The 16,530-nt window shown below is 34.8% G+C and overlaps 1 protein-coding gene across 1 annotated transcript in view; it reads right to left on the reverse strand.

Annotated features, from left to right (window-relative positions):
* Window positions 1-16,530, reverse strand: part of ADAM10 (ADAM metallopeptidase domain 10) — a 50,669-nt gene that overhangs the window by 3,984 nt on the left and 30,155 nt on the right. The window contains exons 5-15 of the mRNA XM_035335533.1: window positions 14,073-14,176; window positions 12,506-12,655; window positions 11,295-11,387; window positions 10,486-10,669; window positions 8,169-8,332; window positions 6,432-6,615; window positions 5,369-5,519; window positions 2,904-3,087; window positions 1,591-1,699; window positions 1,081-1,301; window positions 255-381 (exon numbers count right to left, since the gene is read on the reverse strand). Of these exons, the coding sequence (XP_035191424.1) occupies window positions 255-381; window positions 1,081-1,301; window positions 1,591-1,699; window positions 2,904-3,087; window positions 5,369-5,519; window positions 6,432-6,615; window positions 8,169-8,332; window positions 10,486-10,669; window positions 11,295-11,387; window positions 12,506-12,655; window positions 14,073-14,176 (1,671 nt within the window). The remainder of the gene's footprint in view (window positions 1-254; window positions 382-1,080; window positions 1,302-1,590; window positions 1,700-2,903; window positions 3,088-5,368; window positions 5,520-6,431; window positions 6,616-8,168; window positions 8,333-10,485; window positions 10,670-11,294; window positions 11,388-12,505; window positions 12,656-14,072; window positions 14,177-16,530) is intronic.

A 16,530-nucleotide genomic window follows, 5' to 3' on the forward strand; every position in this document is an offset into this window, starting at 1 on the left:
TAACAGTAAAATTCTTACAAAATATAGCATGAAATAAGAGACGTAAGGAACGCAGAGTAAGAAAACCTTTTCAATGCTTTCTTTTGATATGTATTATAGGAAAATAAGGCAAGAGTACATTTTTATGAATTCATGCCAGTAGAACAATTCAATTTTGAGTGTCATAGTACCAGGCAATGAACTGTAGGTTGGGACACCAGAAATTTCCCCTTCAGAATAAAACAGTTGAGTTGATAAAACATTTCTCTGCTTACCTGGAAGTGGTTTATGAGGAGGCAACTTTGGATTACTGCTTGGAGTATGAACACTGCATATCTTAATGAAACCAGCCATTAACATGATCAGGGCAATTCCCATAAGCAATACTGCCCACCAATGAGCCTAAAAACATTTAAAAAATGATTTTTTTTTTGAAGGAAAGGCAAGCATGTACGAGACAGGAGTCATTAAATATGGCTCTCCTTTGCCTTTAAAAAGTCTTAGAAAAGCACCAGAAACATCACCTAAAAGAGCCTAACATTTTAAAGAAAAATAGTCAAAGTTCTTACACACCAAAAAAACCCTTAAGATTCATTCTGTTATCAGAAGAGTATCTCACAGAAGATACTTGCACTACAATAGAGCTATATAAGCCTAAAACAATCTATAGTTTATATAACATTGCGCAGCTATATGTTTCTTTACAGCTCCCCCACCCAATCTATTACTAGAAAAATGTAATATCAGAAATGCTAGAGGCAAATACACTCAGTTCCTTAAAAGAAAGCAGAATATTCAAATATGAAGAGTTAAAATGGGAAAACACAGTGAGTTAAAAAATATGAACATTAAGGCAAAAACATAGTGGTTTTAATAGAAGTATTAAGACAAAATATTTACTCAAGACACTTGTTTTCATTCCCTCCATCTGTTAAACAGTTTGCTGCACTCAAGGTACTTATAGAAAATACCAGTGAAAACAAGGACTGTTTATACTCTGAAGAATGCTGAAGTACTGCATATATATAGTGATACTTACCAGCTGTGAACACTAATTAGCAAGAACATTTTATATTAGACTGCTAAGACAAAAATACTTACCACAATCCATTCTGCAATATTTTCATATAGCTCTGGATTAAATATCGCTTTCTTTAATCTAGCTAGAGGGCCATCAGCATCTACCAGCCGACATCTCATAAACACATCACAGTAGCCTTTGAAATCATTACAAGGAGATCCAGGTTGCAAAGTAATGGTTTTACGACCAAAATGTTTCTCCCACCGGTTAGAACCTGTACTTGCACAAGTACTCGGGTCCACTGCAAAGTGAATACAAATCAGATTAGCTCAAAACGTTTAAAAACATATGTGCATGAATACCTTAGTGTTCAATTGTTCAAAATATTCTGAAAAATTTCAAGTTAATCTGTAAAACAAAATACATTGAGTATTTCCTACAAAATACAAAGAAATGCCTACCCGAAAATAAGTATGAACCAAAACCACAGTATGATCTCAGGCTAACAAGAACTATAAAAAAAATCTGTCAGAAAATTCCGCAGATACCTACTGCTATATTCATGCTTATACAATCCAGACAAATCTTACTTTTTTTCATGCAGCAGACATGACACAGTTCTCTATCGTCTTTGCCATCTGAACTAGCACACGTACATTCCTCCAAGCCGTACTTCTCACAGATCGAGCCAGCACATTGCTGTTTGAGACAAAAGCAAGAGAAAACAAAAAATCAATTTCACTTTTAAGCAAACTGACATTAGGAAAGATATTAATTTTTAATAGCTGAACGCATAATTGCAGAGATGCTAATAAAACAAAGAACAGCTTGAATTTCTTCTGAAGTTTATATAACAAAAAATGATTATAACTATCTAATCTCAATGCTTAGGCTTACTTGAGAATTTTTAAAGGTGGTTTAATATATATATATATATTTAACACTATCTTCTTTTAGGGTACTCTGCAAAAGCTTCATAGCACTGGAATGCACTGCAGTTCACATTCAAACATGATTACTCAAAACCATGATTCATAAAACAAATCAAAGAGCATGTCTTCAAAAATATTTTCCCCTCAGAAAATAAGAATAAAAAGTTTATGGCAGGAAATATTGTGTATTCAATTACTGTGGGATGACTCTTCAAATAAACTCTAATTAAAAAATCAGTTTATTTACAAACTTGTTTCAAAATCAAGTAACTCTATACAGCCAATTCCTCTATCTTCACAATGACTCTTGAGTTTATAATAGATTTTTAGCTAATTATTTCATTAAAAAGTGAACTGTGAAAAATGAAGAGTTAGAGCAACAGGAGTTACAGCTTTTTAAAAGGATGACTTCTGCTTGTTTCTCCTTTCAAGAAAACATAGATCAACTTACAAAATATTGCCCATCTATTTTTAATAGTAACTGCCATGGACTGTATAACCCAGGAAACTAATGGCAGTTCAGAGTAATTCCATATCCCTGCATGTGTGTTACATGCACACGGCATGAGGGAAGGACTGTATATTTTCATTAGACCAAATTCAGCATGTCCCAGTAATATAACTAATTTTCTAAGGCAACAAATTCCTTGATCAAGACTCAGGAAAAAAAAGAAAATGTCATTAGGAGGTAAAATACACTTTCATATGCTTCATTTTCATAAAATTTAAATGGAACCTTCTCAAATAGTAAAGCTAGCTTGACACTTGTTAGCTGCTGCTTAATATTTGTTGTACCTTCACAGTTATCTTGACAGAAATCTATAAATAAAACATCCCTATTGAAAGAAGATTATTCTTACATTGTTCTCCATTAAATATTGAAACCGTATCACTGCAAGGCCCAATGTTTAGTGCTTTGCAATAAACAACTGCGGAGTTATGTATAATTGTAAATAAACAAAAAAACATACCCCATTTAGGCAAACTTGTGTACGTCTGTTGCAATCTGTGAAATTTGGTTTGGGCTCAGAGGCTGGACAGAGAGCACTCAAACCGTTACACATTCCTTCTCTTGCGCAGTCAGAATCATTTCGACACTTCTCAATCTTTAGTTTGAAAGTACAGTGTGCAGTACAGCAGGGACCTTGACTAGGGCTAGAAATAAAATATGAATATAAAGAAAAAGTGAACTTTTATGAAGAAATATTCATCTTGAAACCTTCTCAGAGTAATTGGCACAATGATTTGTGCCAAGTAAAAGGTAAATTGAAAAATATTTTTCCTCCCTTGAGGTAACAAGGTTTCTGCACAGAATAACAACTTCTCAGCTCATGCCAGTAATAAAACTATTTGCAATGTGTAAGAAAAATAGTAGAAATGCATCTTAATTTAAGATATACTGAAAATAACAGCATCTTAAACCTTGTATATACAAAATGTTAAATTAGCAAGTAAACAAAATTAGTTCAGGAATAACTGATGAGTTTGACAGTATCGGTTTCATTACAGTCAGTAAGTCAAGATTTATCTGTCACCAATGCAACAACCACAAGGTTTTTTTTTACTTTCTGCAGAAAAGTTCTACCACTTACACTGTTTAAATAAATGAGAAAAGGGAAGGAGACAGGTCAGAAGAGCTTATATCAGAAATCATATGCAGCTTACAAAGTTTTTGGGAAGGAAAGACTTTTTGAAGAAGCCACATAGCTCAGGTTTCCCCAAAACTTTTTGGCACTGACATGAAGGTATCTGAGGGTCTTAGAGCAAGGCCTAGCAGCATATCACCCTACTCTACCTGATGCAGCCACAGGAAGACCACTTCCTTCTGAAGCTATATTCAAGTACACGTCATTACAAGTAGCAGAAGAGTGAGGGTTATAACACATATATAACTACTTGACTAAAGAACCCTCCTGGGTTCTCATTTCAAATTATTCTATAACTCAACACCACTCACAACGCGCTTATTGGCATTCAGTGGACATTGGAAGATAATGCAGACCTTCTGGAGGTCATGATCTCTATTTTACAACTATGGTATGCCATAAAAATCACTAATTTCACACAGAAAAGACTTAAAGATACACAGCATTACTGGACAGCTACCATCATTTTCCTGAGGTATATAGTACTTCAACATGCAATTTACGTGACCCATTCTTACATTTGGATTTTGTTTTACAACTATTTGGAAACATCTTTTAACCATAAAGTTTTCTATCTTAAAGAAAACTGGAAAAAGGAAATTCTAAAAGAAAAAGGATGCAGCAACTAATATTTAAGACTGTTTTAGCAGGGCTTAAAGTGAGACTATAGTCAGCTGAACACGAGATTTTTAGAAGACAGCAACGAAAAGGTGGCAGCAGCACCTGGTGTACTCAGAAGCAGTCAGCTCCTCACTCACCATATGCACGATATAAAAGAAAATCTTATGAACCAATGATAAATCAATGTAAGGCTTTCCTCCCTCCCCAGAAGAAATGACAGGAATTTGCAAGGTGAAAAAAGGCATACAAAATTATTGTGACCACAAATTGTCCTTCTATCTCATCTACAGCATCAAATATGTTTTCACAGCAGATGCTACTTCTACTTCCACTCACAGCACAACAAAGGTAATATTTTAAGGCAGGAAAGATTAATTAGAACAACTCTGCATGTTGTATTAAAAACTTGAGCTGTTTTAGACTTCAATAGTAACTTTCTCTTCTTTTTTGGCTAACCAGATGTTATATTTTATGTCTGTCTCTGGAGGGGAAGAAAAGCTCTTGGGTGAAAAAATCCACCTAAGTTTTTAGATGAGGTAAAAATTTAACATCTGTGTTAAGTTATGTAACCAAAAGATAGTAGACTTGTACTTCACCTTCACCATAGCATCAAAGTCTTATAATCTTTAAAAGCTGCTCTTATAAGTCACCGTGTGTAGAACATTGCAAAGATATTACGTGACTTAAAAACATAATTTCATCTATAGAACAACCATAAAAAGAGAAAAACATTTGGTCATGTATAGCCTTAAATCATCTTCCAGTTAGGCAACACTGTAGAAATGGTACTAGGAAGGATCCAACTTCAGAATATCCTTCCATTTATTATTTGAGCAATTAATGCTTTCCTGTACCTGTCTTAAAAACAGCATCCTGGGCATGTTTTTCTGAATCATGCAGCTTTTGCAAAGACTTTTGTGCAATGAATTTCAGACAAAGATGACCAAGTTTCAACACACTTGTCAGTCTGAGTATTAGGATATATTAGCATAGATACAACCCAGTGTCATGTAAGTTTATAAAAACACTAGAAAACAGTCATTTGACTACCAAGGGAAAGCAAGTTACAATTAGCACCAAGAATTGTATACCATACTTGTGCTGATCAACTTCTCACTCACTGCATGAGGTATTTTAAATAAATGTACTACAACAGAAATGTACAATACCTGCAGGATTTGCCTGGTTTTAACTTGCATTTTTTATCTTCCGATTGGTTTGCATCGTAACAGCATTCATCTTTACACTGGTCGCTGTATCCACAATCACATTGTTCTCCTTGTTCCACCAGTCCATTACCACAGATTGGCTGACCAGACTCTGAAAAATGCCAGTATATTTTGTATAAAGCAGTACAAAGGATATGAAAATAAGAAAATACTGACTTGCAACAGCATCCAACTAGACAAGACTGAAAATATCTGCTGAAGCTGAACTTTGTGCAGACTAGGACTCAAGTAAGTCAACTTGCACTACTTGTTCACCACCCAGTTTAGTCATTCCTACAGTTCATACAACTTAAACTTCTGAGTAAAAGGCTTCTGCTGATAACAATGGGAGTTTCTTCTGTAGATAGGAAGCCAGGAGTGATAATAGGATGAGGCTGAAAGGCACTTCTGGAGGTTGTATAGTCCAATTTTCACTCAGAGAAGAGTCAACTGCAGCAGGTTGCCCAGGGCTTTGTCTAGATGGGTTTTGTGCATCTCCAAGGATGAAAAGATTCCATAACCTTCTGGGCAACCTGCTCCGGTGTTCAACCACCCTCATAGTAAAAAGAAAAGAAAACAAACATACGCAAAAACCCAAGCCTTCACATATAAATAGGACTTCCTGTATTTTTATTTGAGCCTCTTTCCTATTGTCCTTTCGTTGGACACTACTCAGCAGAGTCTGGATTGGTTTTCTTTACTCCCTCCCACCAGGAATTTATACAGACAGACACAAGCCACCCCGTTCCCAGCCTTTTCTTCTCCAGCCTGAAGTCTCAGCTCTCTCAGTTTCTCCTCATGTCATGCTGCAATCCCTTAATCATATTTGTGGCCCTTTGCTGGACTTGCTCCAGTACATCCATGTGTTTCCTGTGCTGGGGAACCCAGAACTTGACACAAAACTACAGATCTCAAATTCAATTCTTTATTTACAGAATCCTCCAGTAATTAAAAAAATAAATTTCTAATTAAGCTTATTATTAACAACTTTGCTGTTCTGCTTTCAGGATGGCTAAATACATACCAACAAAGCAATTATTTCTCTTTTTCTCAAGAACTTGGCTGATGTTTCGAATACTACAGATAGAGAACTTGTTGTTGTTAAGTTTGTCCCCAGATGTAGCTCTTGCATACATGATAAAATTGCCATTTTCTTTCTGTCCCAAGTTCTTGGATTCTCCTGGAGTGCACTCCATTCCAGAATCATGCTGCAAAATTAAAAATATATATATATTGCAACAGCTTCTCTAATTTCTTGCTTTTTATACATGTGAACAAAGTACTTGATTTGCTAACTTTATGAAACTTTAATTCTCACATAAAACACCATCTTATAGTAGAAGTCTTTTCAGATCATAAAAAGGAAATGGAAAAAGGTTTTACTGACAATAGCAACAAGCATATATTTTTTTAAGTTTTAGCTTATTTGAATTCTTGGGAATATGTACCCCATACGCATGTCCCAGAATGAAAAATGACTTGAAAAAAACTTGATATAAGAATGGCTTTATAGTCAGAAAAGGGTGCACTACTATGAGGAAGAAAAACAGGAGTCAACTGAAACAGCAGTTCATCTTTTTGCTTGCTTTCAGGAAGGGGCAAAGAGAACTTTAGATTAGAGAAGAAATTGGTTTCAGTCCTCCAGTGACAAGCCTAATATTCAGTATGACACATGGCAAGCTAGCATACTAGCCGTTAGACTGAAAAATAAATTGTGAAGAGGAACTCTAATGCAGTTCTGATGTATCCAACTTTCCAGAAATGTAGCCTATGTCTCTAAAAGTAGTAGGTACATGTTAAAACTAAAGATACTTGTGAGAACTGCATAACTTACAGTTTGGTAGAACCAAATATGTACTTTTACATATTTCCTGGACTGAAATGGTTCTTTTAATTTCATTGTAAATTGCATCTTACAAACTAATCCAAAAGATGTTTCACTCGGTAGGACTAACTTTTTCAGTTTCGCATGCTCATATTTTCAATTCTACTTGGAAGGCTTGTTCCTATTGTTCCCATTCAAAGCGGTTGTATTAGGGATGTTCTCAAGGTACATGAAGTAAGCATACATATGCAAGCACCAGTTTCTGAACGACTCATTATTTCTGTTCTATCTTGATATTGTTTTACTTCCAAGAGTAGAAAGCCTATATACTTAAGTTAAAAACAAAAAAAAAAAAACAGCCCCCACCCCCAAACAAAAAAAACCTCTACTTTGTTCTCAAGTCCAGCAAAATCACAAAAGCCTTTTGGTTTTGGTTTGTCACAAACAAATCATATCCCTAAATGAGGGGAGAATTTAGCTCTAAAATGCCATTTGAGGTATCTTAATCCCCTTCATTTATTTTTTTGTAATCCTGTAAGTAAAAATAATTGAACAAAAAAAAGGCAGTTCCATCTTTTCTCATTGAATAAACTGTCATCTTAATCAATTTTGCATTGATTCTTCCTCCACTCTAGCATAAACCAAAATACATTTAAAAGATGTGTGCAACCCTAGTCTTCAATTAAAAAAAAATGAAAGTTTCAGGGAATAATAATACAGTTTATTTATAAGACATTGAACTAGTAGAAATAAACAATTCACAAAAATCAACTGGTGCAATGATGTAAAATACTCACACAAGGTCTTACTTCAGCAACCTTTTTTTTTTTATGATCGTATTTTCCTTACCTATAAGTAGTAAAAACTCCATTCACAAATCATACCAATCATGCATTTCAAAATTATTGAAAATAACAGATCAGTAGTAATACTCACAGGTGAGCCAAAGTTATGTCCAACCTCATGAGCAAAAGTGATGTGAGAAACCTTGGGAGGAACATGAGAGCCATAGTTCTGAACAGTGATTATTCCAGTGTTCAAAGATTTCTTCTTACCATCAGAATACAGTTTGCTCTTTTCACATATTCCTCCAGAGCTCCCTGCATTTAGACCAAAGTATAACAGTCACTTAAACACAGCGTACTTTTCATCTGTCAGTTAAAACAAGAAACAACTCACTACCTCATTGGATCCTTACAGACCAGGACTTCTTTTGTGTAATTAATGCTAACCCAACTTTGAAAGTAGATGAAGTTTATCCACACTATTGCTCTCAGCACTGAATGAATACATTCACACAGGAAATAAGCTATTTTAGAATAGCTATTAAAAAAGGCCTATTCTGGGCTTTCACTGCATGCACAAGCCTTGATTTTATCATACCCACAGTACAGGACTAGCAGGATGCAACATCCAATACAGGTGTTCTCAATCTACATCCCAATTGGATTTCACTGAGTATATAAAAAAAAAAAAAAACACAAACAGTACAATCACAGAAAATTATCTATCGCAGCAAGAACAGTTATAAAAAATGGCTAAAATTAGCTATTTTTAGCCTTGTCAGCAGAAGTGACTCATTTTTCCACCATACAATTAAAAGCTGAAATTGGTTTTGATGTGTGGGTTATCCAGATCCATATTTAGAAGGTCAATAATCAAGTACATCACACTTACTGTTTGAAAAAGTTGTGAAATTATGACTTTAATTTCACCAAAATTTTCTGTAACTGAAGTTTGTACTGAGCCACTAAGAACATTCTAAAATTCAGCTATTCTACTACTGCCAGAACCGGTGTCCCAAAAAAACAAAACAAAACAAAACAAAACAAAACTCTATAAAGGCCCTTCCTTACTTTCTGGAGTAAAATTTCATTTTAATGAAATATCCCATTTAAACTTTGTCAGTATGTGCATTAAGGATGAAAATATATCAAAGCAATTTCACTTTTGCCAATCAAATTCTTTTTTTTTGAAAGAGGGTTTATGGAATACACACTCCAGTTCATTCTGTGTTTGCTCATTCTATGTACTAGGCTAGACATCACAGACTCAGTTTCTTATTTACGTAGGTCACCTGTGTATTATGCTTCCTATGATTTTTCCACAGTCACTAAAATTAGTTCACACAGGTCATCTTAACATACCTACTCCACTCCAAATATTCTACTAACACTTGAGTATTTTACTCTCCTGAAATGAAAGGCAGACTGTCATACCACGTTTCCCCACATATCTCCAGTGCTCTTTAGCTAAATTACTTCAGAGGAAAATACAGCAGTAGATAAAGGGAGGTTATAATTTATATCTACATCTCATGAAGGGCTTCATTTTTTTTCCACAAACTCTGTTTAAACTTTTAACTCTGTTAAAGCTCTTCATAATGTTCTCATAGAAGTATCCAAGCTCATGCAAAGTCTCAGAGATCTCTCATTTCTTCCATCAAGTGACTGCCATGTAATCAAGGATTAAGCTGTAGAACAAATGTGGACTGATCATTCTGAATTTGATTTTGATTGTGAACTTTGAATTTGTGCTGAATCATAATTATTTACTTGAATTTAAAGATTAACAACTCTTAAATATACCGTTTTAAAAAAACTAATACATCCATGACAAACATCTCAAGATCCTGCACACATGAAAACCATTACTTGGTTTAATATTTATTTATTTTTCACAACATAACTCAAAATACACCACTAGATTGAAACTAATGAGAAGCAGTTCAAGAACAGTTACACAGTTGTTCTGGTATCTCTCAGAACAATATCTTACTGGTTTTACTTTTGTATAAAAATAAAGCAAATAGCTTCCAACACTACCTAGAAAAACTAAGGATTCTGCAGTGTTATTCTACCACAAAAATCAAGCTACATAGATTTGAGCTCTGTTTGTATATAGCATAAATACTTTTCTCTTCTGTCAATTTACTCATACCTGTCATAAATAAAAAGCCATCCAATACCACCTTTGTCCACTAAAAGAAATATGCCTTTCCTTATTGTTGAGATACTGCTCATCAGAAAGACAGCACGACTAATTGAAGTGAGATATGATATTCTGTTCCTATTATAACAAAAATCAAAGAACATCCAGACAAAATTGTGAGAAGTCAGCTAGAGACTGGCTTCAGCTGTGAGAGACTTTGTCTGCTTGCTGTCAACTTAAAGGACAGTTTCTACTTTTCTTCTCTGTATGTACCTCCAATACTTTCTTAATCTCATAGTGCTGAAGTTTTGGATACAGTTACCTGAAGGGGCTCCAACCCAGGCCAGACCAAGGACTCCATCATCAAAATCACGGTCTGTAAACACATAGGCCAAGCAATAATCATCATGATTCTGTTCTGAGTTCAGTTCCAGAAACTTTTCCACACCAATGTTAGGAAATCGGAAGGGATTTGAAGAGTCCTTCTCATCTAGAGTTGTGTTAATCTAAAAGTAAAACGAAACAAACTGTTACAAGTGATTCATTTTCACTGGACTTGTAAATGCCAGCTAAAATGCTTACTATTGTCAATACCTTTTTATGTTAATAGTTAAAGATGCTGCTAAAGATTTACAGTCCATGACATATTACAACCCCAATATTTCAAAAAACATGTTCTAAAAATAAAGAATTGCATTTGTGTAATATATCCTCTCTCCTTTAATCACTCCTTTTTTTTTCCTTATCATCAGCATTCATAGGTTTATATTTATCCTCTTAAATCATCACTTTTAGAAGGAAGTTTTACCTAAATAACAGTTACCTATTTTAGAATTAAAGTCCTTGGAGAGCAATACAGTATTTGCTGGAGCCAATACTAGTGAAACCTAAGTTGATTCTTGTAAGAGTTGACTACAACTTAATAACAACATAGCATGCCTTTGACAATACAGACTAAAACCAAATCAAATAAAGGGGGTAAGGAACCATTCGCAAAAGAGACACTCGTGTTACATGCTTACTATCAGTAAACAGTAAAGCTAAACAGCCCTGGAAACGCAATAGGTCTTTTGAACAAATAGCACTTCCAAGCAAAAAGGTGAAGCTACAAGCATTGCCAGCACAACTTACTCTTATTCGTTTCACCATAAAGCTGATGTTACGGATTCCTGAGAAATCTGTTGACTGGTAAATTGTGTCAATTGCTTTAACATGGCTGGATATCTGTCAAAAAAACAAAACAGTATCCACAGTTCAAAGATCTATTCACTATGCCCAACTAATCTTAAATAACAACTGCACAGTCTATAGTTTTACATAAAAGATATTGTGCCATAGAACTCTAACAGGCCTTCTTAAGGAAATGCTAATGGCAAGTACTGGAAATGTATCATTTCATAACCCTAGAATTTACATTGCTAACATGTCAGGTAAAAGCAGGATCTTTTGCAGTCAAGTTAAATTTCTTTTACTTATTTATATTAACTAGAAATTCAGATACCTATTTGTGATACTGATTCAATTTATTGTTACTACAATATAGTACTGCAGATAAAATTTAATTTGAAGCTTTGTATTAAAAAAATACTTTTTATAGCATTATCATTTCATTTCTGTTAGAAAATAAGTGTGAAAAAAAAATCATTTACCTTTTCCAAGGGCATAAAAATGCTAATTCACTGAACTCTTGATTTTGGAAGGTGACTTCAGAACTTTGGAAAATGTTTCTCAACTGAACCGCATATGCATAGTGCAATGAACAAACAGTATAAATGAGATTTGTAAGCATGCTAAATGTGCTACGCATATTTTCAGTCACAAATGGTCAGCAACAAATGTTTTCCAGGTAATGGTACGCTGACAAATGAAAAGTGTCTGCCTTAAGTTACTGCTGCTTTTCTGATCTTCCACTATAGCAGACTCTAGAGGTATGGAGAACTCCGTGTTATGAACTCATAGTATTTTGTGCTAAAATTTCAAATGCAAGACTACAGGAGTGTTAACAGAAAGGCTGGGTAGGTTGTCAAACAGAACAAAAGTCTTCAGGAAGCATGTGTCTGAGTAAGAACTGAGAGAAGGAAAATCAGACAAGTCTTACTCAGAAGTGTTCCACAACCTACAGCCGTGATTATTAACTAAAGGAAGCATAAATGCCCAGGACCTTTTTAACGGCATATCACATCCTTTTAGTGAAATAGGAAAAGCTGCTTCAATAATGCCAGAATCACTGTAACTAATGAAGCAATGCATTCTAAGCTAAATAAACAATAACATACACAACTAATTAAATATGTCAGAAATAAAGTAAAAGCAGATTATTTAAACAGAGGGCTTGGAAATACCTGTGCAATTACAGCTTCCCTTGTTCCATAGTGCTTATAGAAGAGATGATCAGTCTGAATATACAGCTGACAAGTATTTTTTTCAGCCTGAGTGGCACGCTTTTTCCTTAAAAGCTGTGGACCATTGCTGTTAGGTTCTTCAAAAGGCTTCTACATATACACAAGAAACCAATATATTAGTTTTGCATGTCTACATACTGAACTAGATTATCTAAAAATAGCAATAGATTTTTCTAAAGACACTCAAATAATATAAACAGATTTTCATTATTTTTTTAGACCTATAAAGTTTCATGAAACTTGAATTAAACTAAATCTATTACAGCCAGTCTTCAAGTATGCCATCTATTTTTAATGATACCTCAGCCAAACCTTTTGTGAATTTCATTTTTTATTACAAATGGTAATCAATGTGAAATAGATTTTTTCGTCCATGCAATCTTTGGAATTTTTCTTCCTCATAATGCTTTTCAAAAATGAACATTATGTAGGTTAAAACACAGCAGTGTGGGATTTAAATGCATCCTCCCTAACAAAGGTTACTTCATACTGTGATTACCTTAATCAGCAACCTCAGCAAATAGGAATACTTAAGCACTTCAGCAGAGAACAAAAGGTACACCAAACATCAAGTTAAAATAATGCTCATTATTTACAGCAGTATCTGCTAGTAGTTTCGCATTACGACATTCACTGGTTGATAGCACACACTCTTCATAAAATTTTTTGGGAAAGTATGTAATCAGTTCCAACAATGAACTGAGTAATACTGTGGATAAATCTCTGAAGTTACAATATAAACATGGTAAGCTACTGATGCTATTTTATTAACTGTAGTTTGTCTTTTTGTTGGCATATACTTAACACCACAAAATGATGCCAAAAGTTCAAATAGTTCATAACAGACCTAAAACTAAGATTAACTCAATTTACTGTTGGAAAGTGCTGAAAAATATCTAATGTCATGACAAGTGGTGAAACCCTGAAGACAAAAAAAAGCAGGAATCTGAACAGATAAGCAAGTCCCTTCTATAGACCACTTACCTCCTCTCACAGGCAATTTGTAGTATGCTGCAAGCCCTTCAATCTGTCAACATTGCTAGTAAGACCCTCACACTCAAATTGGCTTCATTTACCACTGAAAGCACTCAGATATTACATGAGTGTCACAGTAATGGATCTTGAAAATCGGACAGTTAGTGCTTTTCAAGGACCAATATACTTCTTAGAGACCAAGGGAACTTGAAACTCTTCCTCCTCCTTACTTAAAAACCCATCTGAAGTTCTCTCTAAAAATTTAAGACCATGTAGGATTCATCAAGACTATGAGCTAGCATATCTACGCTGTAGAAGCAATGAGGAAAAAAAAATAGAAAACTAGCATACTAGCTAGATAGAAATAGAAAATAGAAAACTAGCATAACTAGCAACAATTTAGGTTATTGTCTCTCACAACGTAGAGGGATGATTGACCAAAAGTGAAAAAGAAAACATACAAGAAATAGGCAGTTATTACACTAATTTCTAATTTCTAATCAACATAATGCAGTATAGTGTGGTTTTGTACCTCTGTTGTTGGTTCTTCTATACCAGTCATCTGGTACTTCTGCATTCTTTCAAATACCGAGTGATCTGCACAACCTCCTTGTGGTCCGTATTTATGAGGATATTCTAAAAAGAGGAAAGCCAGGCTGAGGTTTTAAATTCAAATGTGTAAACGTCAATTCTGTATTAAATATAGCTTTATCACTGCAACTTTTTCAGTTTGTGTACAATATTGCTCATGTAGTTTTTGAAGGAAGCATTCTCAGATTCAGGCAGCTCTCTTTCCACTCACCATTTCTACTAAGATACATTCTTAGTTTAACATGCCAAAATTGAGATGACTGCTTCTTAAAATTTACAACTAGCAAAATAAATTAGGAAGTGAGCAACATATAATGTAAGAAGGAGAGTTGTTATCTAGGCATCTTTACAGATTAGATTGAACTAATAGCAACATTCAAAAAACTGAACTCGAAGTGACAGTGTGAGATCAGTTACATCAAAGACAACTTGGATAACAGTTGGATACTTGTTAAACTAAAACTATGAAATCTTGCTAACATTCTTATAGGATTCTATTACTTTAATTAATTCATCTTTCACAATTTTTTGTATTGTTAATGGCATGTTAACTGCCAATGCATTAGAGCTGAAATTCAAATGATCCTTGGTTTCAAACTCAACTCTAGTAGAATCAAACTCTTAAGAGTTTGTTAACAATTTTGTTAACAAGGTGAATGCATGATTTCCATTCTGGAAAGTAAATGGCACAGGTTTCCATTTTGGAAGGTAAACAATAGTAATAGAGAAGAGTGTGTGCATGTACATGTGTTGTTAAAAATTACAGAACTAGAGATTACAAAAAATTTAAAACACAGACGAACTAAAATGAGGCTGAAAAGAAACATTTTCATCACCTCTTTAGTATAGCTTGCTGTTCAAATTTTAATAGCAAAACAGTGGTATTATTAAAGTTAAATATGCTGGAAATTTAAACTAGCTCACTGAGAAGATTTTACAACTGGCTGCTTACCCAGGGCAGTTCTTTCAATACTTGCCAATGCAGACCTCATCGCACATGTTAATGTACTTAAGAAACACACAGGCAGGTTTATCTGCTGTGAATGTTAGTACCTACTGAAGATCTGTAAGCACACTGTACTTGCAGAAACTCTTTGCAGAGGTGAGAACTACTGAAGGGAAGAGGTCTTGCCCCTTCAGTTTCTCTACAGACTGGAACCCATCATAAATTGGTGTCCCAGTAACAAACAATAGAGGAAAGATTATGGGATGGTGATCCACATATACTAATACTTATAGAGGCAGTTTCCGTAGGGCAAACTCTTTTTACCATCAGCACAACAGGGTGCAGGTTTTATCAGAAATGCATAAACTTTACTAAGATGCCTTTTGTTGTTGTTATTGTTGTGGGTGCAAAGATCCAAAATCAGAGAGTAAATAGAATCATAGAATGATTAAGGTTGGAAAAGCCCTCCAAGAGCATCTGGTCCAACAGTCTCCCTACCACCAATATCCCCCACTAAACCATCCCTAAGCACCAGGTCCAACCTTTCCTAGAACACCTCCAGGGACGGTTACTCCACCACCTTCCTGGGCAAACCGTTCCAATGCCTAACCACTCTGAGAAGAAATTTCTCATGATTCCCAGCCTGAACGTCCCCTGGTAAAACTTGAGGCCATTCCCTCTAGTCCTATCACTAGTCATCTATGAGAAGATGCTGACCCCCAGCTCCCCACAACCTCCTTTCAGGAACATACAACAGACTTGTAGCAGTGCAACTCTAAAACCTAAGAGCTGGATCTTGAGAAGATGATCTCCACATTATATGTATTTCAGGGGATACAGTGAAGTGTATCTAGGCTGGTTCTGTGGAGTCAAACCCCACTAGCCATTACAGCACAGTACACGCACTGTTGTGTTATGTATTCCGGTTCAGCTTCATCTGAAAGTTGCCTTAATTATCTTTGATTCTCATATCTGTTTCCTGCATTCATACTATATGATATTGCTAAACTATTTCAATATACAAGCCCAACTTGTTTCAGATGTTCTCCCTAGATCATCAAGCTCTGAATTTCAACTATCAATAATTAAAAGCTGGGGAAAATTAAATAGCAACAGGAATTAAAATATTGTATCCTTGGCATGCAGCCTTGGAGCTCTGAAAAAAAGCATTCCATGTGAGTTTATGGTTCAAAATACCAACTAACAGTACAACAATATCCAACGGAAACAATGATAAGCTTAAAAGGACAAATAAATCAAGAATAAAAGTAGTATTCCAACCTTTCTTCTTCCCAACCACATATATTTACAAATGTTTAAAGAAGCCATGTGGTTGTTTATAACTAGTTAATGATATATTAGGCTAATTTAAACATAGTTAACATCATTTTTTCAAATTGGATCCTTTACTAGGTACAAAATATTTTACTGTGATTGTAAACTTTGCATAGTA

Source organism: Oxyura jamaicensis, chromosome 10 (genome assembly GCF_011077185.1).
Source record: "Oxyura jamaicensis isolate SHBP4307 breed ruddy duck chromosome 10, BPBGC_Ojam_1.0, whole genome shotgun sequence".
In the NCBI taxonomy this organism is placed as follows: domain Eukaryota; kingdom Metazoa; phylum Chordata; class Aves; order Anseriformes; family Anatidae; genus Oxyura; species Oxyura jamaicensis.